We start from the raw sequence: 23,435 nt of genomic DNA on the forward strand, positions 1-23,435 counted from the left end.
CTGGCGGCCTGCGCCTCGTTGCTGGCCCTCGTCTTCTGCCTGGGCTCCTACGGCAACCTCATCGTCTTCTTGTCCTTCTTCGACCCGGCCCTCAGGAAATTCAGGACCGACTTCGACTTCATGATCCTCAACCTCTCCTTCTGCGACCTGTTCATCTGCGGAGTGGCCGCTCCCATGTTCGCCTTCGTCCTCTTCTTCGACTCGGCCCGAGGCGTGCCGGCCGCCTTCTGCTTTGCCTTCCACCTCACCAGCTCCGGCTTCATCATCATGTCTCTGAAGACGGTGGCGGTGATCGCCCTGCACCGCCTGCGCATGGTGCTGGGCAAGCAGCCGCACCGCGCTGCACCTTTCCCCTGCACGCTGCTGCTCACCGCGCTGCTCTGGGCCGCCAGCTTCACCCTGGCCACCATGGCCACCTTGAGAACCCGCGGCTCCCGCCTCTGCCTGCCCATGTCCAGCTTCGCCCGCGGGGACGGGAAGGTCATCCTCTACCTCTACGTCACCGACTTCATCTGCTGCGTGGCCGTGGTGTCCGTCTCCTACGTCATGATCGCCCAGGCCCTGCGGAGGAACGCGCAGGTGAGGAAGTGCCCGCCTGCGGTGGCCGTGGGCGCCTCCAGACCTCAGCCCTTCGTGGGGCCACCGGCTGCTGGGGCCGGGCAGAACGCCTTGCCCGCCCTGTACAGGAACCAGGGCTCCGGCAAGCCGCAGCACGGCCAGGCTCACGGCTACGCCATGCACCTGGGCCAGCCGCCGGCTGCCGGCCGGCTGCAGCTCGTGCCAGCCGTCAACCTGTCCGCAGCCAAAGACTCCAGGGCGGTGGTGACATGTGTCGTCATCGTGCTTTCTGTCTTGGTGTGCTGCCTGCCCCTGGGCATCTCTTTGGTGCAGGACATGCTGTCTGGCAGCGGCGGCTTTGTGCTCTATCAGTTTGAGCTGTGTGGATTTACTCTCATTTTTTTCAAATCCGGATTAAACCCTTTTATATATTCCCGCAACAGCGCCGGACTTCGGAGACGAGCCCTGTGGTGCCTGCAGTACCTATCCCTTGTCTTTTTCTGCTGCAAGCAGAAGACGAGGCTTCGAGCCATGGGCAAAGGCAGCCTGGAAGTCAACAGGAACAAGTCGTCCCACCATGAGACCAATTCAGCGTACGTGTTGTCTCCTAAGCCTCAGAAAAAGTTTGTGGACCAAGCCTGCGGTCCCAGTCATTCCAAGGAGAGCGTGCTGAGTCCCAAGGCGTCCTACGGACATCAGCATTATGGACAGAGCAGCTCAACCCCCATGAACACTCGCATTGAGCCCTATTACAGTATCTACAACAGCAGCCCTTCCCAGGAAGCGAGCACCCCAAACAGCTTACAGCCGGTGAACTCAACTTTTGGATTCACCAAATCCTACATTGCCATGCACTACCACACCACCACCGACCTGGTGCGAGACTGTGACAGCCCTTCGGCCAAGCCGATACCCGTACCCTCAGTGTAACCTTGGGAAAGCAGGTCTGATAGCTCATTTAGGGGATGCCTGTCACTGTTTGAGTTCTAAACTCAATGGTATTGCTGTACTGCTGCCAACTTAAAAAAACAAAACAGTAGTGTTAACATCTGGCTACATGCATTTGAAGTGAATACTAGAATATTACTTTCGTGGCTTTTTCTTGAATTTCTCTGTCAAGTCAGAAGGGGCAACATTTTAGGCTTGCATTTTGAATTGTTACTCCATGACGTGATTAATTACATCATGAGGCAAATATCTCAGAGAACAATCTGAGGCTGTGCCAGGAGTGTTATCTGTTGAAATGCATATTTGCCATATTTTCAGGAAGGAAGAGTTGAGAGGATGTTTGGTAATGCTTTGGTTTAAATTTCCATTTGCTGAAGGTCGCAAGGGTTTGTGATATTTTGATGTAGCAAGTGTCAGTAGCACCAAAATCTCTGTGAATTTCAGCTTTCTGGAGCAGGAGGGTTTGACAGACAGTGACGTATTGCCACCGGGAGGGGACTGGAGAGAAGAATTGTGGTGCCATAATGAACCTCTGAAGTATACGTATTGATTTCCACTGTACATTTATTGTAAGGATTGGTGCCATTATATATCCCAAAATAATGTATTCAGCCAAGTGTTTTTCATCTGATAGAAATAACTGCCCAGTATGAATTATAGGTTTTATTTGAGGACAGGGCTGAATATTGCAATATTACAGTACTGCCACCTGTTAATAATGCAGTCACCTCTGGAATATTCTAATTTGTTCTGGTGTTGCTGGTTGCTCTTTGTCTGTGGCTTTATTTAAGAGTGGGAAGTGGAGAAGTTCGTCCGAGACTTTCCTGAGAGCTATGAACAACTTTTAGAACAAGAGTAACAGGTTGTTGGAGGAGCCAGGCCCCTACAAGGCTTTGACCTCGTCCTGCAATGTCAATTTGATTTAAAGTTTAATACGTCTACCTATACTCTTTATCTAGAGGTTGACACTGTGAGCAAACAACAGAAGTGAAGTATTTTTAATAAATCCACCCAGTTGTGTCGTGCAGTGTGTTGTGGGACCTCCTTATGAACTGGAATGATCTGCAGGCATTTAAATTCCTGACAATCACTGCTTTGAGCGGACTGATCTTTTCCAAGCAAGCAGTCACCCCTCAGATGCTGTTGGCTTCAGGAGAGCTGTGCTATCTCCAGAGCGACCGTGCCACAGACTTCTGGTGCCTGTGGTAGGAGAATGGCAGCCCTTTAAGAAAATGGTCGCGATGGGAAGATGAACCATTCACCTCATTGCTGTGTGTGAGTCGTCGTTGGTTTGGGCTATTTGTTAACCCAACTGTTCTCAAGATTTTCCTGGAAGGCTGTTCGTTTATGAACACTGTTCTTTGTTTAGCACTCGGAATTTTAATTAACTTTGAATAATTCAGTACGGCTTTATTGCAATAAAATGAACGCAAACAACTTTCTAATACTAATGTAAAATGGAAATGATTTCAGTGAGTCTTTTCCCTCTGCCCAGACGTGGTTCTTACTAACGTAATTACAAAAAGTACTTAAAAGATGCGTTGTTTTTTTCTCTCTTTGTATTTCTCTTAATTTGGAGGTAAAAATACATGGGATTTTGACCATCTCATATTGCAGAATGTAGGGCAGGGCCTGGGATGGACTTTGTGAGGGTTTAAGATATACACTAAGACTGGTTTGGACACGAAGCATGGAACATGAAGTTTTTGAGTCTGCTGTATGTATGCACACTTCCATACCATGCGTTTGTTTTGGGTCCTCTGAACTTCATCACATGACAGGAGATTAAATCCCTCTTGCCTTTTTCACAAAAGTAGTTCACTGAAGTAATTTGCATTGAATGTTCATGTGGGAGTAAAGAGGAGAGGGTACAGCTGTAATTAAGGAAAAGGAAATTAAGTCCCTTTAAAGCACCTTTTGTTACTGTTCTGCTTTAACCCCTGGTGCCAGCCGTGCTCCTAAAGCAACCAGTGTGTTCATATGTCTGTGTGTCTGATAGGCAAGTATAACAACTTCATTCAAACAATATCTGATTTAAGTTTTTGATTCTATTTAATAACTGTCTTTCTGGAGGAGGTTTATGGATGTAATAAACAGAAGAGTGATTTCATTTTGAAAATACATAGCCACAATTTCTTTCAAGCACAATTTAAACTGAAGTAATCAGTTGTATGACAAAAATGACTTCCTTCAGACTCTCCTGTGGTATATCTGGTCTTTTCTTTTCTTTAGCCCACTTGGACTATCAGAACCAGCCAAGTAAAGATCAGTGGTTTGGGTTTGCTCATCTTACAAACAAATCCAGATTGTGCTGCACCAAATGATCTGTTCTCAGCTGATACTTATTTACTGGCAGGACCTGTTTTTCTCTCTTGAATGTGGAATGTGTTAGATCAGTTGATTATTCTTTTATTTTTTCATACAGTGTAAGTAAGTAGTGTTAGGTGATGATGGTGACTAGGCAGAGATAGCACCGAAATGATATGAAATGGATTAGGCTGATTGTGTCAAGTGAAATTTTCATAAACCTATTATTATAATATTATTATACAGAATTTTCTTGCCTGTTCTTCGGAGGTTTGTGGTAACAGCATTTAGATAAAACACCAATTATTTAACAGTACAGGCTGGCATACTCAGCTCGCTTGTTCTTGGTTGTCTGGTTCTAATGTTAGTCTGCAGTTTTGAAAAATCTGTAAGTCTATTCTCTTCCACTACGTACCCAAGTGAGGCAGCACCATGGATTTGCATTTGCATCTCTCAGGTGGCTACACTGACTTTAATCTTCTTGTGCCAAACCACAGAAGGAAATTTTTACCCATATACTATTACAGTTTGTGTTTTTCTTGACTGTAATCCTGGTGCGTTCTATTTGAAACTGTACTAGATTTCAGAATCCGAAGCACTTTGTATTTGAATGACGCTACTTTTCATTATTACTGCAGTAATCTCCAAAAGATAGTTAGGATCTGCAGTGTGACTCAAGCTGTTCTTCCTTTCAGGTGCCAACCACAACATTTTAAGAAATGCTAGTAATAGCTGAAGAAAATCAAGCACCCAGAAATGAAAGGCTGTTTACCAGTGCTCGGGTCTCATCCCTCTGGATAACAACACAGCAGGCTTTGCAGAAGGTAATTGTGGAAACACTTTTATTTGACTGCTGACTTTCCAGGCACAGTCTGTATAAGTCCTTATCTCTCATTCCATCTCAATTATATCCTCATTGGGTCCATTTTCTGCTCTCACCAGCGGTTCGTTGGTTGTTTTTAGGACAGCTGCCAGCTGATGCCAGAAAATCTTCTGTTTGTGTTCTTCAGGGCTCCACTTTAAGTAGGTTTTTCTTTTCAGCAGCTTTCTGAGTTTGCTGAACTTCTGAGGCACGCTGTTGGGCGGGAGGTCTTCCAGCACTATCATAATGAGGGAGTCCTGATTTTCATCCAGGACCCGATGTTCAGCAAAATACAGTTCATACTGACACCAGCAGCTATTTACAAAACTCGGAGAGAGAACAAAAAGGACTTTATGGCTGTTCTCTATGCAGTAAAAAATGTTGCCAAGTACAGGATGCCCTGGTTTGAAGTCTCTTTCGTGATAACATATCTTGAATCCGTCAGTTTCCAGTTTTTTCAGTAGGTTCTCTTTTGTCCAGTCTGCATCGTGCTCGCTGTATGAAATGAAGGCATCGAAGGGCTTGTTTTCTGGCCTCTTCTTGTACTGCTTCCTCTTTGCCATACACCAGTACCAGCCCATTCTCACATACCACAGCCCGTCAAAGCGCCAACATAAGCCAGTTAGCACCAGAACAACCAGGATGGCCATACAAGCTGTAATGGCCATCTGAATGCCCAGGGAGCAGTGCAGAAGTGTGAGATTACTGCTCTTCACCAGCGAGCCCCGTCTGTCTGGTGGAAAGCTGCACCTGAGATCGTCTTTGCCATTTATCTGCAAATGTGGGTTATGGATGTAGACGTTTACAAACCAGTACAAGTCGCAGTTACAAAAGAAATGTTTCCCTTGAACAGTCAGAACACTCAAGCTTGTTAACTGTCCAAAAGTATCCTGCACTATGGTAGTGATGGCGTTGTCGCTAATGTCCAGCTCCTCCAGAGAAGCTGGGAGGGAGCCGCGCTGCAGGAAGGAGATCTTATTCCCTGATAAATTAAAATGCTTCAGCATCAGGAGAGATTGCCCGAAGTTGTCAGGGAGTTCTGAAATTAGGTTGTGACTACTGTCCAGGTTAGTGAGTGCAGAAAGTTGGCTGGTGGGTTCCAGTCTGGTGATTAGGTTTCCAGAGACGTTAAGCGATTCGAGGTTCACCAGGGCTCTGGTTAATGTCAGCACCTTCAACTTATTTTTACTAATATCGCATGTTGTTAAAGTCGACGGGAAGTATTCAGGATGCATATCTGTAATTTTGTTATTTTGAATATTAAATACGGTTAAGTTGGAGAGAGATTTAAAGCTAGGGGGTATCATTTTAATATCGCTGTTACTTATGTCGAGGTGCTGCAGAGAGATAGGTAAGTCAGGAAGCATGGAAATCCGATTGCTGCTGAGATCCAGAAATAGCAGTTCTTGCATTCTGTTGGCAAACCATTCTGGAAGTTCTACAATGGAGCAGTTGGACGCTTTCAGGTGTTTCACTCTCTCTGGAAGGCTTTCGATGGGTGTACCAGCCTGGTTTCTGACAAAGGAAATGGCACTGATATGTACAGTTCCAGGCGGAGGCCTTGTGGCTGCACTGGAGCTTTCTGGACGTACAGTGTATATGAGCTGATTTCCTTGAACGTACATACATTCTAATTTAGATAACTTTTTAGCAAAATTTGCAGGTATTGTACTAATGTTTGTGAAGGACAAATCAATGACCCTGATGGTTGGCGGGAGACACACCGTTTCCAACCTATTTATGGGATTGTTGCTGATATTTAAAAATGAAAAGTTGCTGAATGGGAAGTGACAGATTGCTTCAACGTCTATGTTGTTAATTGTTATTCTGTTGTAGCTTGCATCAACAGACCGTATGTCTTTCATTGGCAAAAACAAGATGAACAGAGATAGAAGATCCATTTCTAGGTCACTGTGACTAATGTTAAACTCCAAAACAGCACCCAGCTTAGCTTGGCAGAGGTCTGCATCCAGTTTTGCTGCCAGCTCTTCATCAGATAGTTTGGTCCTTGATAGGTCAAGCAACCCATTGATTGGTGCTCCACACACATCAGGCCTCAGCGTGGCTGCTGGAGGGGAAGTTGTATTTTCCTCTGCTCTTCTTTGTCTGAACCTTGGGCTAACATTTCCCGGATTGGATGGATCTTCCAAATGTGGCAGCAGTTCAGCTGGTGTAGAAGGCACCAGAGTAGCCTCTGCTGATTTTTGAAAATACATGTAAGTCTGTGAAGGTCCTAAAGCCCCACTGGTTGGTATGAGTTTCAGGTGAGATGCACGACCAGATACCAGAAGATTCTCATCATTAAATGATAAATCCACAGAAACAAGGCTGAGCAGGTTCTCAAATGCACCAGGTTCAATGTCCTTAATGTGGTTGTAGGAAAGGTCCAAAACTTCCAGTACATCAAAACCTTCAAAGTCTCTTTTGGTTATTTTTTCAATTGCATTATGTGAGAAGTTCAGAGCTCTTGCTGTTTTGGGAGCTTGTGCTTCTGATACAGAAGTGAGGTTTAAGTAAGAGTAGTTATAAAATGGGAAGGAAGACATTGGAGATGTTGTCTGAACTAGGAATCCATTGGCTCTACTGAATAAGAAAGAAATGAAGCAGAAATAAAGACTTCCGGTAAGGACCCTCATCCTAGAGAAAAGAAATGTAAAATCCATCATTATAATACGCTCTACATTGCATAAATGGCTATCCTTTAAATACATTAAATTATCCTACTTTATTGGCAAGTACATAAATTGTTTCACTAGTAGCATCTGAATCCCTTGTTATCCACACAACAACGTGTTATTTTGTTCAAGAGGCAATACTAGAAGAGGTGTCGGAAGGATCTGAAGTAGAGCACTATACATTTCAGATCACTGTAGCAAATGTGAGTGTTTGCTGTTGTAAAATACCTTTTCCCCTCCCCAGGCAGTTTGTAAGCAGCCTTCTCAGCAACAGCTTCCCGTTGTGCAATCTGAATTGCGCTTTCCTAAATGCTGTTTGCAGGGGTTTCGTGCTTCTCATCCTGGCTCACAACTGAATTTACCACTGAACATTGATTTAATCTTACCTGTAGGAAGAAGAAAAAGAGAAAACTGGCTCCGAAATTGAAAGTGGTGGATTTGGATATGGCACCCTGCACCAGGAGAGATCACTGCCTGCCGACCCACTCATCTCTGAAGACTTCCCTGAGCCTGGTAAGGTCGCCGCTCGGCTCCTCTCCTGCCCCACGTCTTTCTTGGAGTTTGCTCGCACTGGATCATGCGCTTCCGTGTCTTCTGTTTGTTATGTGGAAATGTGCACCATTAGCAGAGTGATCGAGCCTTAACAAAGCCCCTTTTAGCCACCATCACAGCCACCAGGCCAGGATCCTCACATTTAACTGAGAAGAAGAAAGCAGAGGGAAAGCACAGCCCTTCCAGGTATGTCCTCAGTCCTGAACCAGCCCCAAGACCGGAACCAGGACCAGCCCCACCAAGCACCCCACACCAGTAAGCCACCCCAAAGGTGTCAAAGCCTTACACGGCACCTACAGATGAGAGACAGTTAAAGCCTACCTCGTGTTTCTAGCGCCCACTCTCCTCACAGCCTTGCTGCAGCCTCCGGAGTTGCCCGGCCCCACTGCTGCTTTTTTAGTGCTGGCAGTGGGGCGGGATGGGCTGTGGGGTGCGTGTGACAGGGTTCTCCTCACAGCAAGAAACCTTCCTGCCAATGGGAGCCCATTGCTCCAGGGGGAAATGTGGCGTGGGAGCTGCTTGATTTAAGGCTTAGAGGTTACTCTCAACGACCTGCTCCCAGGGTATCCTCTGGGATTTTGGCTGCTGTGCTGCAGTTATGGTAGAGATAGGAAGGAGAACCAATGGATAGTGGAGGATACTCTAGCAGATGTCCCACTGTACTTTTCTCAGCCTTCCTGGAGAGGGAAGAAAAACCAAGTATCATTAGACTTACATTTGAAATGGGAGAGCTGTTCACGCTGCTGCTGGAAGCCTCGCTTCTGTCTGAGCAGGGAAAAGAACAGGAGATTTTCTTCTTGTCTGTAATGCTGCCTTTAAAGACGTGCTCTTTGCTTACAGCTCGCTCAGGTCAGGATGTTGGTGGAGTCAACAGATTGCACAAGGCACTGAATGCTGTCATTTGCTCTGCTTTTTTCTTCTAAAAAAACAAAAAAAAATTAAAGATGTTTCCACTCTTTTGTAACCATCAGTGACTGGAAATACTTATGATAGTTCTGAGGCTCCCTGTCTGGTCCTGAGGGATTGGAAATCCCCAGGGTTGTTTGTGTCCCCTTTCTAATCAGACTGGCACTTTCTTGCCCAGCCAGGTTGTGGGAATTGCCCTGAAGCCATGCCTTGCCCAAACAGATCCCTCCCTGCTTTAGCAGGAGACAGGAAATCAAAAGTGGTTTGGACATGTCAGAATTGAACCTGCAGTGACCCCTGTAGATAGCCGTATCTCCCTGGTGAGCCTTCTTTCCTTGACCAGAAGGGAGCCACTCACTTCTTGAAACTCACTCTGTAGCCCTCTCTTTTGAGAAGATGGACCAGCTGTGTTCCAGCACAGGACTGTTCTGGGGATTGTGGAGGAACAGCAGTACACAAGAAAGCCCTGTGTGAGCAAAGAGGCAAAATGCAAGTGTGGCCAAAGAACTGAGGCAGATTTGGGGGGTCCAAATATTAGTGTTGTAATGTTAATGTTAAAATAATACCCTGTGTTTCTGTACCACTTGAGAAAACTGTTTCCAAGCCTGATTGTCTTATTTTGCCTCTCGAGTTAAGTGAAACTTGGCATGGGCTGTTTTGCCACACACATTGAGCCACTGCATCCTTTCAGCTATATCTAGCTTTGCTGATGTCTTACATAAATAATCTGCTTCTTGTTTCAGTCATGCAGATAATAATTTGTGAGTTTAAATGGCAGTTAGGAATTAGCTCTAGAAGGAATCCGTATTGTCTGAAGGCTCAGGGCTGCAGCGTTTGAGCACTCTTTGAGTAGAGATGGAAGATCATTCATCATATGACTCTTACTTTCTACAGAAAATTCCAATTCCATTTCCTGATGGCTTTTTAGCAGGTCCTAGCAGGAAGTGAGTGACTCTGTGCTATATGGGGTTGGGTTTTGTAGGAGTTCACCAGTTTCTGACTCATAAGTGAGCTTTAAGCATTCCTGTACTGATGAGCTGGGGAAAGGGGAATGTCATTAGGTGCTTACTGCTGATGATCTTTTTTTGTGTGGATGAATCTAGTATTCTGGGGCATAAAACAGTTCATTCATTGAGCTCTTCTCATTGAAATAAATACCTTCAATAAGCAGCATGTTTCACTTTCACAGATCTACTTTCCTTTGATGTAATTTCCTTTGACTAATTGCAGATTACATCGGTGCTATTACTGCTGTCTGTTGTTTGAGCTATTTTCCACACTGGTGATTTTTAAATGAGGAAGGAAACAAATGCCTCTCAGGCTGAGGTGCAACTCTGCATACCATCACAGGCATAAATCTAAGCAGATCGGCCCCTAAACCCACAGAGCTCCAGTTCCACTTCGTGCTTTCTGCACACCCAAGGAAGCTCATTTTTTCCTCTTTTTGGTACTGAGAGGCTCCCACATCCCAGGGCCTGCCTAGGAGAGCATCAAAGAAGGAGCTTTTCTTCCAGATTCAAATGTATGAGAACATAAGCTTATGTTGGGATTAATTACTTCCAGCAGTATCAATTCATGATCTGTTGTGCTCTTTGGTTTTTGGTGCACATCTTTCCTCCTCCTCATCCCACACTGGTTCTTTCCCAACTCAGCTGTTAGCAGGGGAGATACAGGAGAGGGTAAAAAAGAAAAGTGTTCTCATCTCTGTGAGTTTGAGTCAAGTCCTTCCTGAAAAAGCCATTTAAGGAAACCTGCGCTGTGTGCTGGGCTTTCCCTGTCGTGTGGGAGGTGTTGCACCACACAGTAGTTCTTTTCATTAAGGACAAGGTGAAGAAATTCTCATGACTTGAAAAAAAATTTTTCTGTGAGCACAGGAAAAACCTGTAGTGCAGCAGTGCTCCTGCTGGGCTTGGAGCAGATGGTGTCAAGACCCTCTGCTGACTTTTACTGGCAAAGGTAAGTGACGTGCACAACCCAGATCAAAAGAGTTAATTTAGGTGTCGGTCTGTCACCCAGTTCCTGTCACAATAAATTATTGGTTGGAGAGATAATCAGTGGTAGTCTTTGGTGGCTGGACAAAATGGGCTGCTTGGGAGAGGAGATGCAGCACGGATTTGGCTCTTAGTCTCTTGGAGGCAAAATACCTCAGCAACCTGAGCTTTAGCTTAGTGCTTTACTTTTCAACTTTGTTATCCAGTCGTGCGCTTTGCTCATTGCTGGAAAAACTTTTTCTTCCTGTAGTTATAAATGGTTGTAAATCTGGTATTGCCTCATGTACCGTTTTGGTATTTGATGTCCAATGAAGCCTTTGTTGTGTAATGCAGAGCACTAATGGCAGAGCCAGAGGCTTGGATGTCATGGTGTTATGCTTGCAGGTATGTTGGATGCAGAGCGGGGATATGTGAGTGCGTTGCTTCCCCTGCAAGGGGTGGCAGAAGCTGAGGAATATGGAGAACTAGATATGTGGTTTTGGCAACAGCACATAAATAGCAGCAGATCTTCCTTGGTTTCAGTGGCATGCTGAGGTGCTGTGGCTGCTTAGTCACAGAGGCTGCACTTCCCCACTGTGCTGGGCACTTCTCTGCCATGAGGGGAAGTGGAATTCTTTAAATTCTGCAGTCTGTCAATCTTCTCCTCTGATCTAATCTACCACAACAAACAGATGTGCAGAAAGGTTTTAGTCTGTTGTGGTTTCTCCTCCCTTGAATGTGACCTAACCCAATATGTGCTGATGAGGTCTGACAGTGTCCCCACACATACAACCTGGGCTCGAGCACTCACTGCTTAGTAGTTCTGCACAGCACTGAGCCACAGTGATGCTGACTTTCCTCAAAGCAGGTAAATAGAGATGGAGCAGCCTCAATTCAGAACTGCCATCAGGGGTTGCACAGTTCTGTCTCACACTTACTCCTGCCGCTGCAGCCTCAGTAAGAGTCAGCCAGTCTGTTATCAAGACAGATTAGAGGAAGCTAAAGCACAACACTGTATTTTCTTACTGTTATGTTGATTTGGGAGTACCCAAAGTAGTTTAAAGACATTTTGGTTGCAGCTGCTCACACTGCAGTTCCCCCTTTGGCATCCATGCAGGCAGTATGGGAAGATGCTGCTGGAGCCTGCAGACTTTCTTCCCCTGTCTGTCTGCACTTTCTGAGACCACGTTCTTAAGCACAGTGCACTGCCCACTTGCAGACACAAACTCGTTGAATCGCGTGTAAAGACAGCCTTTGGTCAGTAGGGGGTCCAGATTGTTAACAGCTGTTCCAGATGCAGTGAGAGGATTGGGCTGTTCAGGCAAGTAAAAATACTTCATGGAAACAAAGTTAAATGTCTAAAGTTAGGTCTTTGCTTCTTATGCCTCCAGTTTTCTAAAAGCTGACTTAATACAAGATTAAAATTTAAGGATGATTTTCCTCACACTTGAGGGAACAATACAAAATCTGAGTAAGATTCTCTTCCCCTGTCCAATCCAAAATTAGGATGTGAACAGGAAGAATGACTTGTATCTAAATGGCCTATCATCGGGCTGCTGCTTTGTTCTCTTCTGTTGTGTAAGAGAGTAAATTTAGTTGTTAATTGCAACAGTCTCACAGCTTTACTTGATAGTCTGGATAGTACCAGACCAGTCACATGCCAGATGCTCAGTGGATTTCTGCTTGAGATCAGTTATGAAACTCCTACACTTTGCACAACTCTAGGAAAGAGGAAACCTGCAGCTGGCTGACAAACTAATGGCAATCAAGACACTGAGGACATGCCATTTCTGTGCACTGAAGTGTTGCCCAGCTTCTGTGCATCTCAGATCATTACACACCTTGCACAACTCCCCAGCTCATTATGGTAGAACTCAATAGAAAGTATCTGAAAGCATTCAGTAAGTTCTTTTTCAGTAGGAACCTTGATTCTCAGCAGGATGGTGCATGTGCCAAGTCTTACTGCAGGGCTGTGACCAAGACACACAAGTCATCTGGTGTGGTTAGTGTGAACAAGGTTGGTTTGTGATCACTCAAAACAAGTTAGGAATATGGCACTCAGTAAAAGCAGCAAAAGAACTTTCTGCCAGCTCTACAATGTTCTCAAGGAAGGAAATCTTTAGGGGTATGTTGCATGTCAGCTGATCCAAAGCAATCTAGTATTATACCTTAGCTCCCCAAGCAGAACAGCAAGTCTGGTACATGTCAGTAGGAACGGTCAGCAAAATAAATACATTAAGATGAACCCTATGAAGTTAGCAATACCTACAAAAACAACAAAATAAAGAGGACTAAAAAGCAGAAGTGACAGCTGAACAGGGACAAAGTAAGTTAAGAGGCAAAAGGACTGTGATATTGAGACAGGTTCCAACAGTCAAACTGAGGCAGCATTTGCGTTTGGACAAACTAAGTAGTGCATTAGAACAACTAATTCTTGTTGGGGTGCCTGCTGAAAGCTTCTGCAAGAAGCGTTGGTTTCCCTTTTCCCTTCTGTTGGCAGTTGAACTCCTCCCTTGAAGCCAGACCGTGTCCATTTTGCCTTTTGAAAGCTGGTGATTTGTAACTTGATGATGACAATCAATGCAGAATGCCTCACACACAACTCAAACAAGGAGTGCAAGACAAGATTTTAATTGTTAAAAGTTTATCGATAACCTCTTATATACACATAATTATACACAAAGTGGTTCATGAGTCCCTCATCTCGGAGAAATCTGCTGGTGAGGCTGGTTGGCTGAACACTTCTGTACTGGTCGGTCATCTCACAGGCATGGTGTTAATGTGGAAAAGGCCAGCTGGGATGCTGATGGGTATGGCTTTTGTCATCATGGACTGTGCTGTTCTTTAGCTGGGTACTGAAAGGAGCCCGTATTCATCTGCTGTATCCAAAATTTTACAGATGACAGGAGATTCCACCTTGAACACACGAGACCAAAATATTAAAGTGTGAAAATATGAAATAACCGTGAAATAACTTTTACAAGAGACCACAACAGAGATCACAAGATTAATCACACCAGTGGGCAAGAGGCACAGCACATGTCGCATGTCTAAGGTGCCCAGTGGTGACCAGATGAAGCAGCACCTTCATCAGATTTAGTAAGAACACCAAAATGACATCAGTATTTTTCAGTGCATTTGGAAATCCTGATGTGTCTTTCTGGACGGTGTCTATGTTCCCCTGCCAGGGGCAGGCTGCACTGCTAGCCCTGGTTCAGATGGCAGCTGTAAAGTTTGTCACTTGAGTAGAAAAATCAACCAAATTATTCTCTGTGACTAATACAAGCAGTCAATCAAATCAGAACTGATCTCACACTTTCCATGAAGTGGAACGTGTACCCTGAGACATCCTCCACTACGTGACAGCTGATCTTTGGAAAGTCAAGTATGTGTTTACATACCCCAAGGATGTATTGGCAAGAATGAGGCTCTAGCATATATATGGTTACAGCATGAGGTGAATCAGATTCTTTGCATCTGAAAAAAGAAATGTTGCTGTTTTTAGCATTTAAGAAGCACAAAAATAAAATATATTTCCCTACTATCAGCATTACTTTTTACTAAGCCCAGCTAACAGTCATTGCTTTCTGAGCTTTATGAAAGGCAGAAAGATACTACTTTCCCTTATGGAAGAGAAAGCAGAAACACAAAACATCAGTTTACTAAAAAGAAAAAAAAAAAAGTTCACTTACTTCAATTTCACTGTCACCTGCCTTGGCTTGTCAGTTAAGTCACAAACATCTCCATTTCCATAGAAATGAGACACCATCCTGCCCAAAAGTTTGGAAACAGTAAACACAATTTTTATGCACAGAGCTGATTTGTTTTTTATGGTATCTCGTAATTTCAAACATTTAACTTCAACACGTATAACAAAGAAGTAAAATAATGTATTTCAGTATTACAGGAGCAAACAGTTGTTTAGTATTGGAAGAATCTGCCTCATATCCAGTCTTGAATTACCTTTCTTGACATGGCATGTTGATTAGGGGTAAAAATAAAAAAAAAAAAAAATCAACATGCTTGTAACAGCTTATCTATCAGTAAATATTCATGTGTGGCTGAGGTGGATGTTGGCATTTATTTTCTCTGCCACACATATGAGAGTAACTCAGGAACTTATAACCAGAGCAGTAATCTCAGTGACTGTAAGCATACCTAACTGTCTGCGTACCATCTTCTTTAAGATAGTACGTTCTAGCAGCATTCTTTCTGGACCATTCAATGTGTTCCTCCTTGTTCCAAGTACCCACGACCACAGAAGTCTTGCCACTTTCCTTGTCCTAAAAAAAGAAAGGCTGATAATGACCTTGTACTATAATTTTAGCAGTGAAGATGTCTGAATGAGTGGAGTGTCATTTCTAGAGCGAGTCTGCTCCTGTCAACATGACACATTCTTGCATTTGGGACAAGCTATGAAGGATGATGTTGTAAGGTCAAGACTCAAGTTGATGGTCTCTTCAGAACAGCCACACAGGCTGTGTAAGCTGATCAACGTATTTCAATGACCAGAAGAGCATTTCCACAAGCAAGAGACATTTTCAGCTTTCATTATCACTGTGCTCTACCTGACGTGGTATCCATGTTACCCTGCATAAACTCTTATGCAGGGCTGACGATTTACATTCTGAAATCCACGCTCCTAAATCAGCCAACAAAAGGATACTGCTTTTTTCAGACCAGATACAGATCCTCCAGCCTCCCCACCACCACCCACAGCCATCTAGTGGCAGCACACAGAGCTACATGCACATACCTCATGATACTGATGAACATACTTGCCGTAGCAGAATTCATACTTCCACCAGCCAACACCCTACGGAGGGATATAATTTCAGCATTAAACCAAAACAAAACCCCCAAACAGCCACTCCCATTTCCCTCCTGACCCAAAACCACTGGTTATTTTAGCTGTAAAACTCCAAACCTATTAATCAGGAATGTTGATTCCTGATTTGCATTGAAACAGAAACTCTTATTAGACTAACTGGCACAGTTAAGAGCTGGAATAGAGGAGTTCAAGCAAAGAGGACCTCAGTTTTATCTAAACTCATGAGAAAAGCTGCAAAAGGACTAAATTCCTTAAACTATTTGTATCCCCTCCATCTTTTTAAGAAATGTTTTCTCTTTCAAAGAGTGGGACAACTTCAGATGCCTTTTCTCTGCTGGCTGTTTATGTTTTATCTGTTCTTTTCTGGCTTTCTCATTATCAAAATCAGCACAACTCTCACAATCTACTCTCATTTGTTCAGTTAAGTCAATTTTCAACAGAAAAAACTGAAGACACCTTTCTAGCATAGAACTTGGTATACAAACCTTCCCTTCACTGATGCAATTATATGCAAAAGAGTGCTGTTATAACATTAACTTGATGTGGCTTCTGTAAGTTATGCACTGGTTTTATTTAGATAATAGAAGAACTGTACGATTGCTTCAACTCTGCATTTAGCCCAGCGCAACCAAGCAAGCATCACTTAATGAGGATCTACTTAAATATCTGAAAGTCAGGGAAATATCATTTGTGAACATTAAGACTTCCAACTCTCTGCTCTCCAATGAAAGCTATAGATTTATACCCCAAATATGTATTATACATATAGCATTACACTGTTGCCTATGGGCTTTGGTCATGAAATGATTCTCAATTGTGGACTAAAAACACTACAGTTCAGGATAGCAACTATTGTGAGCTGTTGCTGGTGATGGTTCGTTGGTTTTTTTAAGCATGCCTACCCACTTCCTGAAAGGTTACTTCTCAAACTGCCGCATCTTATTTGTGGAAGGGGATGAGAATAGGGAATGAGCTTTTAAAAAGTCTATTATGAGATCTTATTTCAGTTTGTTTCTTTTTACTCTCACTGTTGTTTCTAAAGCTGTGCTTTAGACAATGTATTTTGTGTGTGGGATTTTTATTTTATTTTAGATTGCCTGAGGCTCTCAATGTGATTTTAAATCCTGGAGTTATTCCAACAAATGACCATTGAGATTTCAAGGTTATTCTGAAATATGCTTTTCTCTTCAAACACAAAATACTCCTATAACTAGCACAGCAGCACTGCACACACAGAAATAATTGCAGTATTTGGTGGGGAGAGAGGACAGAAAACAGATAGTAGTGCTGGCTTTAAGGAAGGGTTTGCCACAGCACAATGCACTACTGAGATGCTCTAGGCTGGACGTAGCCAAGACAGCATATTTAGAGATCCAGGGCAGGAACTGTGCAAAAATAGGTCTTGAATTTAGCACAAAAGAAAACTTTTAGTTAGGTTGAATCACAGAATCACACAATCACCAAGGTTGGAAGAGATCTCAAGATCATCCAGTCCAACTGTCCACCTACCACTAGTATTTCCCCACTTAGTACAACATCTGAACGTTTCCTGAACACCCCTCTGGGCAGCCCTCTTCTGTTATGAGGAAATAGCGTGGCCCCCTCGCCTCTCATTGAGGGAGTAATTTCACAGGGAAAAAAAATGTTATACACACTTATAAAATGTTATGTACAATTAAGGAGTAGCTATTTGACTGTATTTAGCTTTTATTTCTTACCCCGTGGAAACAGTAGGAGCCACTGAGAAATTCCTTTATAAGTTGGTCGTCAGTCAGTTTGGAGATGAGGGTTGTTCCTACAGTTAATAGTTGATGGCTACCAATAGCAACAGGCTTATGAATGGAAGAAAACTTCTCTTCTTTTGTTGAAGGTGTCTCTTCCTGAAATTTAAGTATATACAAATACAGTACATAGATTTAATATGGAATCATAGAATCACCAAGGTTGGAAAAGGCCTCCAGGATCATCCAGCCCAACCACCCACCTACCACCAGTATTTCCCCACTAACTCACATCCCTCAGTACAACATCTGAACAGGTTTTGAACACCTCCAGGACAGTGACTCCACCACCTCCCTGGGCAGACCACTCCAGCACCTGACCACTCTTGCACCAAAGAAATTGTTCCTAATGTCCAACCTCAATCTCCCTTGGTGCAATACATGGCTCCCGTAGAATCATCTCTACTATAGGAAATTACTTAACACTATGTGATGCAAGCTGTGCAAAAAAGTATGAAAGCACTGACAAAATGCTTTCACTGTCTTAGGTATAGCTGAATTCCAAGGATCTTAGCAACTCTGCAAACTGCAGGCTAAGAAGGCTACAGAAGTTTTCAGTCAGTTGCCCAAATTTAACTGAGATGTCTTCCTTCCAATAACTAAGCTACCTAAATAAGCAACAGACTTACAGACTGTTCCAAAGTCTGACATGGTCTCCTAATGTAGATTAAAACACCCTGATCCACTGAGCTGCATGTTATGTGTATTGTAACATCAATAGTAAAAACTTTCAAACTTAAAAAAAAATAAAAAAAAGAAAAAAAAAAAGAAACCACCTACCTCTTTAGCTCTTCTTAAAGGCATTTTCATCATTTCCTGCTGTTTCTCCAGCTGTTCCAGATTATGGGGTTTAAGTGGGGATCCAGGCAGAGACTGACAAAAGATGTCATTCACAGGGGAAGCCCTAAACCTGTCAGAACGATTTAGGGATGTATCACTTAGTATGCTTTACAGACAAAACATGCTTTTTTCTACTGTTCTACATTTCTGACTGGCTTGAGGCAGTTATTTTTTCCTTCAGTTACACCATCACAGATAAAGCCTCAATGTTCTCACAATTACGATTGTGTATGTATGTATTGATGTAAGTTCCTACAGAACTAAAACATAGTGTCTTTTTCCACTGCATATAAGCCATCATTCCTCTAACACTCTTAGTTAGCTATGCAAACAGCAGCTCATCTCAAGAAAGGAAAAGCAGAAGGCTGAAGCAGGGTTGCAGCTGTCTCCTCGCTTTACACAAGGCAAGGCACCATTAAAAAAGAAAAAACATTAAAAAAGTAAAACTGTAACCAAAGAAGTTCCAATGGATATTTGTCTGCTAAGTTAGTGCAGCTGCATCACTGGATAAGATAGTGATTGCTGTGTCTGAAGTACTGCTCAGAGGTGTCTCATGGAACACTGCAGGAAAGTGCCCTTCAAACAAGGTTGGTTTGTTTGCTGTGAGCTCTGCTGACACTGAGCAGCAATTCAAGCCCGCTATCTCCATCTATCTTTGTTGACTAAGATGATACAACTGGGAAATATCCTGTTGTATTTACTTTCAAGTGTTTCTTGCCAGTGGCCAGAAATCCTTCCACATCTGGGAGGGATTAGTGGCTGAAGGCAGTATTCTTATCACATAGAAGAACAACTTGCCTTCCCCTTCCAGTTCTTCTGCTGATACATATAGTATACATACAGAACATATGTGCAGTAGTAAGTGCATCAGATAATGCACAGATCCATCCACGTGGAAAAAAAAATAATAATTGATTATTGGAAAATAACACAAACTGTGAACTCTTCGTGTGAAAAATGACTGACACAGCAGAAACAAAGACACTAAACCAAGACAAGCACAGGTGGGAACTCCCTAAGCTGAGAGAACTGGTAAAATAAATCTTACTAAGGTTATAGTTGAAGACAATACTCTTGTTTTCTGAAATTAAATACAGAAGTTGAAGTCTATGCACACATATATAGCACACGTACAATGTGCAGTATCTGAATACCATGCAGATGGTCCCCAAAGAGCTTGAAATCATAAACTAAGAGAAGAGATTGGGTATTCTTAATCTGCCTGCAGCCTTCAGGCCCTGGTTTGTACTTCTCCAGAATGACAGGGTTAGAAACTTACCTGTTGAAAATAAAGTACTTTCCACCTGCTTCTCATATGGAGTCAACCAGCAGACTTCCAAAAAGCAAGTATGACTCAGCTTAGAATGAAAGCTTTTAAGACTTGGCAAAGTTATACTTGCCAAAATAAGTACATACGAGTGTCACAGCTGCATACCAGAAACCACAGGTGGATAGAAGGCTCATATAAACGCATGCATGGCAGCTGATGAAAATTTGGAGTTAGCCAAAATTTGAATACTGTACCTATATTTAGGATGGTTGCATAACAGAGGTGTCAATATAACCACCTCATATTCACAAGTTGTAACCTCTGCTACTGAAAGAATCTCGTGTTTAGCTTCTGGATGACAGATGTACATGACTGTACTCGATCTGGGGAGGTTTTGTCTCAAGCTGCAGGGTGTGCCATTTCCCATTTCTACAGGATAGTATGGAGTCATCTGCCCCTCTATGTTTTTTGTGGGTATCTGTGTGAAAGAAAGTAGGAGTTAGGAATTGCAGTAAAACTCCTTTGATTCTTCTGAAACAGCAAACACTGTAACATTGTGCAGAGTCAGCAAACCTGGACTGAAAGCCCTGCTTGGTGACTTGGTTTTACTGTAACATCCAAACACATTCTGGCTTACTGCCTCCAGCTCAGTGCTGCACAGATGCACTGCACCATGTGTGGTCTGATGACAAGCCTAACTGCAAAGGCAGCTGCTTCCTGTGCACTGGTTGCCCAGAGCTGCTGTTCTAAGAAAGCTTCTCAGCTGGGTGCAGTGTTTTGGAAGAGCTCCAAAGCCAGCTGTGTTCCCCCTGCAGCCTCAAGATAAGGAGCAGTGAGCAGCTCTGCCAGTCAGCTCAGGTCTGAGTGCTGCCTTCACCTCAGTGCCAGGCCATGAAGAACCTGCAAGGGCCTGCTGCAAAGCCATCCGGTTGCTTCAGTGCTACAGCCTTCAACACACCCAACCTCGAGCATCCCACACCATCTGCTGTCTTAGCTAACAGAAAGTTAACAATACACTACACTTGGGAGTTTAATTGCACAGATGCTTGCTGGCTTCCAGTCACACAGCCACTCTGTACCTCAGAAACAGTTTCCTTTTTCTATACTCGTTTTGGTAGGGAACTACTTTATAATCTCATCACGTATGAACCGCCTCTACTATGATGGCAAAAGTTAAAATAGATGTTTTTCACTTGCCTCTTTTGTGCTTTCTTTTGGCTTTTCCTTCTCTTCTTGATCTAGGGAATAATTAAGAATGAGATAAGCGTAAAATCTGTGAACTCAAAATAAAGTGAACTCACACAGAAAAGTTTATATACTCTGTTTACTTGTACTTTGTTATTAAGCTGCCAACAGACAACTGTACCAACTTGCAGGTGCATAAGAGGAAAGAAAGGAAATAAACAATGACTGGGGGTCCAGAGCAAAGACAATAAGTGTAAGTCTGGACTCCATTCAGAATAGATGAGCAAGACGCAACACTGCTCTGCTGTTCTGAGTTTACTGTATCACAGCTATGGATTCAACTCACAACACTTTGAGACACCACCTGTTTTATTTTGTAAGAGTAGTGTGAATTCCTGCATAGGAAGCATAGAAAGAATAAAATCTGCCACCCAAGCAGAGAAGACAGAAAGTCAATGTGTTAAAAGACACGACAACTTGAAGCATCATCACATGCAACCTCTCCACAAAACAATTCTTAAACTCAATTTAGACATCTCTTAGAGCAGCTTCTAAAGAAAATTAGTTACCTCCGCACAGGATTAATGACAACACAGACACTAACTCACTAATAAGGAAAGCCAAACATCATGGCTTCTTCTCAGGACTAAGATCCATAACTGAAGGCTGGAAGCAGGAATTTGAAGAAATGGGATTAATGGCTCTAAAACTCCTCCAGAATTAAGGTACTAAAGTTAATTTTAGGAAGAAAGGTGGTGCTCACCTTTCATGTACTAGCCTAGAATTAAAAATAATAAACTCTCTTCTTTCCATCAGCTCTGCTGAATGATTAGTTTGTCAATTTTTAGAGTTCTCTGAACAAATGTACTCCATATCTAAGGGGAGTAGACATTGCCAGGTGTGAACACAGAACTTTTGGCATCCACAAGAATTCCTGGGCAATATGCAAGCACTCAGAAAATTATTTTAGATTGTAATTTGACTTCAAGGCTCAGCTCCCTTATTTCCGAAAATCTGTGGCAGAAACCCTAACAAACACTCTCCAACAATTCCAAGGATCATATCTACCTGCAAAGGCTCTAAGTGTGTGGGTTGGCATCCCATGTTTTATTACAGAACAGCTGAGCCCAAGACATGCTACATGCTCTGCCCATTACTCACAGTAGTTAAGACATCTCCCCATCCAAAAAGAAAGAGGGGCAATAGGTTACACCACCAAACAGACTCATCTGTCACATATTGCTTCCATCTATTCTACTACATATTTTCTTTCCCGATCCTTACTATTGCAGATGGATCTAATTAATTAGACAGCCTGGCAAACTGACAGGACGGATAATTCCAAGGTGCTGAAAAGGAATTAACTGAAAACAGTACATTTTCAAAAAGGCAGCCATCTGCAGAACTGTACTATTTTTTTTGCACTGGGAATCAGTTTTTCTACAGTGTATTTCTCAGATAGTAGTAATTAAAAACAAAAGAACTCGTGAGCATTAGTAAAATAACCTAAGACAAACCTGGTTCAGATAATGGGGTCTTCATCATCATATTCCCAAGGTAGTATTCTTGGATGTTTATTTTCTACAAGCAAAAGAAGCTTAAAAACATTATCATTTTCCATACTTTTTCAAGGGAGCTCTAAATGCTTCCACCAGTGAGAGGGAGGCTGGGAGCTCCAAATGGCAGGAAACTCACCTGCCCTGTTTCCTTTTCCTCGTGATACTGGCGGATGTGTTTCCCATGGCAGACCTCGTAAGTCCAGTAAGATTCAATCTTAAAACGAAAAGCAAAAAAAGTGACATTCTGTCTAGACACGCTAGTCCTAAGAAATAACATCTCCCCTCACATTTTTGGCTTTTGCAGCAATGAAACGCAGACCAAACTAGTGGATAAAAGCACCCTCAAAAACAACAGCAGAGTGAGCAGTCTCAGCGTTCCCTCAGCATTTTCTCAAGGTTCCAGATAAACAAAGGGACAAAGCTCCCTCAGCTTTCACACAGATGAGACAAAAACAAACCCACAACAGGTGTAAAGACCGAATTCACTGCAAAACCATTGGCGTGAGCTGAGGTGACTCAGCACCAAGCCGCTCAGGCAACTATTGTATGCATTGTATGTGTCATCCTGCTTGCCAGCTGGCCTGACCCACTTTGTTCCTCAAGCACTCGTGTGGGACCCTCTGTGGGTGCAACAGCCGCACCTGGCTCGCCCTGCTGCTCAGCACAGCTTGTTTGCTATCCGTTTTTCTCTCATAAGACACGAGCCTTGCCAACGGGATGGCAGAGCAATGGAAAACTGGAGAGCCTCATCCTGGAGCAGGTGTGCTTTGAGCCTTCAGCACTTCTTCAGGAACACTTGTCCTAGAGCAGCTGTGTGGGAAAGCTCACATGGCTGTTTTACTCCTGCAGGTAAGCACTTAACATCCACAGCTTCACACTGTTGTTAGAAGAGACGGGAGTACGAATACATCGGGCCTCTAGGTGGGAATTCAGCAGTAAGATCAGGATAATAATAAGGCCGCAGCATCACGGAGAGCTGATTTTGGCGCGGGAATCCCGAGCCGCACCGCCGGCACATCCCACACACCGCACCCCAACGCGGCCCGGCGCCAAGCTCACCCTGTACGAACAGCTGCTCTGCTTAAACAGCGGCTCCAGCAGCTCTCCCGGCGCCGGGCCTCGGTAGTCCTTCTCTTCTTCCTAGCACGAGATCGCCCGTTCGGGTTCGTTACCCGAGAGCGGCGGCGCCGC

At 43.5% G+C, this 23,435-nt stretch overlaps 3 protein-coding genes across 4 annotated transcripts; 1 reads left to right on the plus strand and 2 right to left on the minus strand.

The window, feature by feature from the left end:
- Nucleotides 1-6: 6 nt before the first annotated feature.
- Nucleotides 7-1,587, plus strand: GPR75 (G protein-coupled receptor 75). The gene has a single exon (XM_003203649.4). The coding sequence runs from the start codon at nucleotides 121-123 to the stop codon at nucleotides 1,486-1,488; it is 1,368 nt and encodes a 455-aa protein (XP_003203697.3). The 5' UTR covers nucleotides 7-120; the 3' UTR covers nucleotides 1,489-1,587.
- Nucleotides 1,588-4,155: 2,568 nt separating this feature from the next.
- Nucleotides 4,156-9,618, minus strand: LOC100542515 (toll-like receptor 2). Of its 2 annotated transcripts, none has more exons than XM_031552278.1 (3): nucleotides 8,618-9,618; nucleotides 7,737-7,944; nucleotides 4,156-7,312 (listed from the first exon to the last, which is right to left on the minus strand). In XM_031552278.1, exons 2-3 carry the CDS (start codon nucleotides 7,838-7,840, stop codon nucleotides 4,705-4,707), a joined length of 2,712 nt encoding a protein of 903 aa, XP_031408138.1. In that variant the 5' UTR covers nucleotides 7,841-7,944; nucleotides 8,618-9,618; the 3' UTR covers nucleotides 4,156-4,704. The 2 variants fall into 2 exon arrangements, with proteins under 2 accessions (XP_031408138.1, XP_031408139.1); XM_031552279.1 differs by lacking the exon at nucleotides 8,618-9,618 and adding an exon at nucleotides 8,224-8,333.
- Nucleotides 9,619-13,388: 3,770 nt separating this feature from the next.
- Nucleotides 13,389-23,435, minus strand: ERLEC1 (endoplasmic reticulum lectin 1). Its single transcript, XM_019612486.2, has 12 exons — nucleotides 23,304-23,435; nucleotides 22,381-22,458; nucleotides 22,203-22,266; nucleotides 20,698-20,738; nucleotides 19,755-19,978; nucleotides 18,171-18,300; nucleotides 17,328-17,489; nucleotides 15,535-15,594; nucleotides 14,937-15,061; nucleotides 14,471-14,548; nucleotides 14,180-14,255; nucleotides 13,389-13,694 (listed from the first exon to the last, which is right to left on the minus strand). The coding sequence occupies exons 3-12, from the start codon at nucleotides 22,231-22,233 to the stop codon at nucleotides 13,623-13,625; spliced, it is 999 nt and encodes a 332-aa protein (XP_019468031.1). The 5' UTR covers nucleotides 22,234-22,266; nucleotides 22,381-22,458; nucleotides 23,304-23,435; the 3' UTR covers nucleotides 13,389-13,622.

This window comes from Meleagris gallopavo, chromosome 2 (assembly GCF_000146605.3).
Source record: "Meleagris gallopavo isolate NT-WF06-2002-E0010 breed Aviagen turkey brand Nicholas breeding stock chromosome 2, Turkey_5.1, whole genome shotgun sequence".
NCBI lineage: Eukaryota > Metazoa > Chordata > Aves > Galliformes > Phasianidae > Meleagris > Meleagris gallopavo.